Genomic DNA, 801 nt, shown 5'->3' on the forward strand with positions numbered 1-801 from the left:
TTTTTTTTATTTAGTTACCTGGACTGGATTTAACAGGATCCTAAATTCTCCTAATAATCCTTCTCCCATATTAGTTCCACTACGAGAGTTGGCCAGGATTATTAATGGGGTCCATTGCTTTCCAAACTTAGAAGCTAGCTAAAAAAAATTGACATGAGTGAAAGGGTTAACTTTTCAGAGATGGAAACACTTTTCATTTTTTGATAACAATATAAAAATATATCAATTTTTGCTGCAGCAAAAACAACTATATAAAAAGTATCACTACAATAATATAAAAATCAAATAATCCTAAGAATGGAAGAGGACCTTAGAATATTATTCTAGGTAAGTCATCTAGCAATACACTTGGACATTTGGGTTAAAATAAAACTCAGTTAATAAGGTGGCCTGTTCTGTTGATGTATTAAGTAGATCTGACTTAAACTGAGTTGAACATTTGTCTCTCAATAATTTGTATTAATTGTTCTGTTTCCAAAACAACTAAAATCACTTAGATGACTGCTTTTAAGCACTGGATACATTGTTTAGGATGAATAATCCTTATCTAAATGCTCAGAATCAGTTTTTTTTTAGATTGAATATTTGCATATACATGAGGTATCTTATGGATAGTACTGAAGCCCAAACACCAAATTCAGTTGGTTTCTATATACATCCTACTTATAGCATATAGTTCTTTTTTTTTTTTTTTTGTTTGGTCCTGGGGATTGAACTCTGTGCCTGGGCACTGTCCCTAAGCTCTTCAGCTCAAGGCGAGTGCTCTACTACTTAAGCCACAGCGCCACTTCCAGTTTTCTG

The 801-nt window shown here is 33.1% G+C and overlaps 1 protein-coding gene across 1 annotated transcript in view; it reads right to left on the bottom strand.

The window, feature by feature from the left end:
* Dgke (diacylglycerol kinase, epsilon 64kDa) overlaps positions 1 to 801 on the bottom strand; it is a 26,255-nt gene that overhangs the window by 16,389 nt on the left and 9,065 nt on the right. The window contains exon 4 of the mRNA XM_013036702.1: positions 19 to 138. Coding sequence (XP_012892156.1) covers positions 19 to 138 — 120 coding nt within the window. The remainder of the gene's footprint in view (positions 1 to 18; positions 139 to 801) is intronic.

The sequence above is a fragment of the Dipodomys ordii genome, unplaced genomic scaffold (genome assembly GCF_000151885.1).
Source record: "Dipodomys ordii isolate 6190 unplaced genomic scaffold, Dord_2.0 Scaffold7, whole genome shotgun sequence".
Classification (NCBI taxonomy): Eukaryota; Metazoa; Chordata; class Mammalia; order Rodentia; family Heteromyidae; genus Dipodomys; species Dipodomys ordii.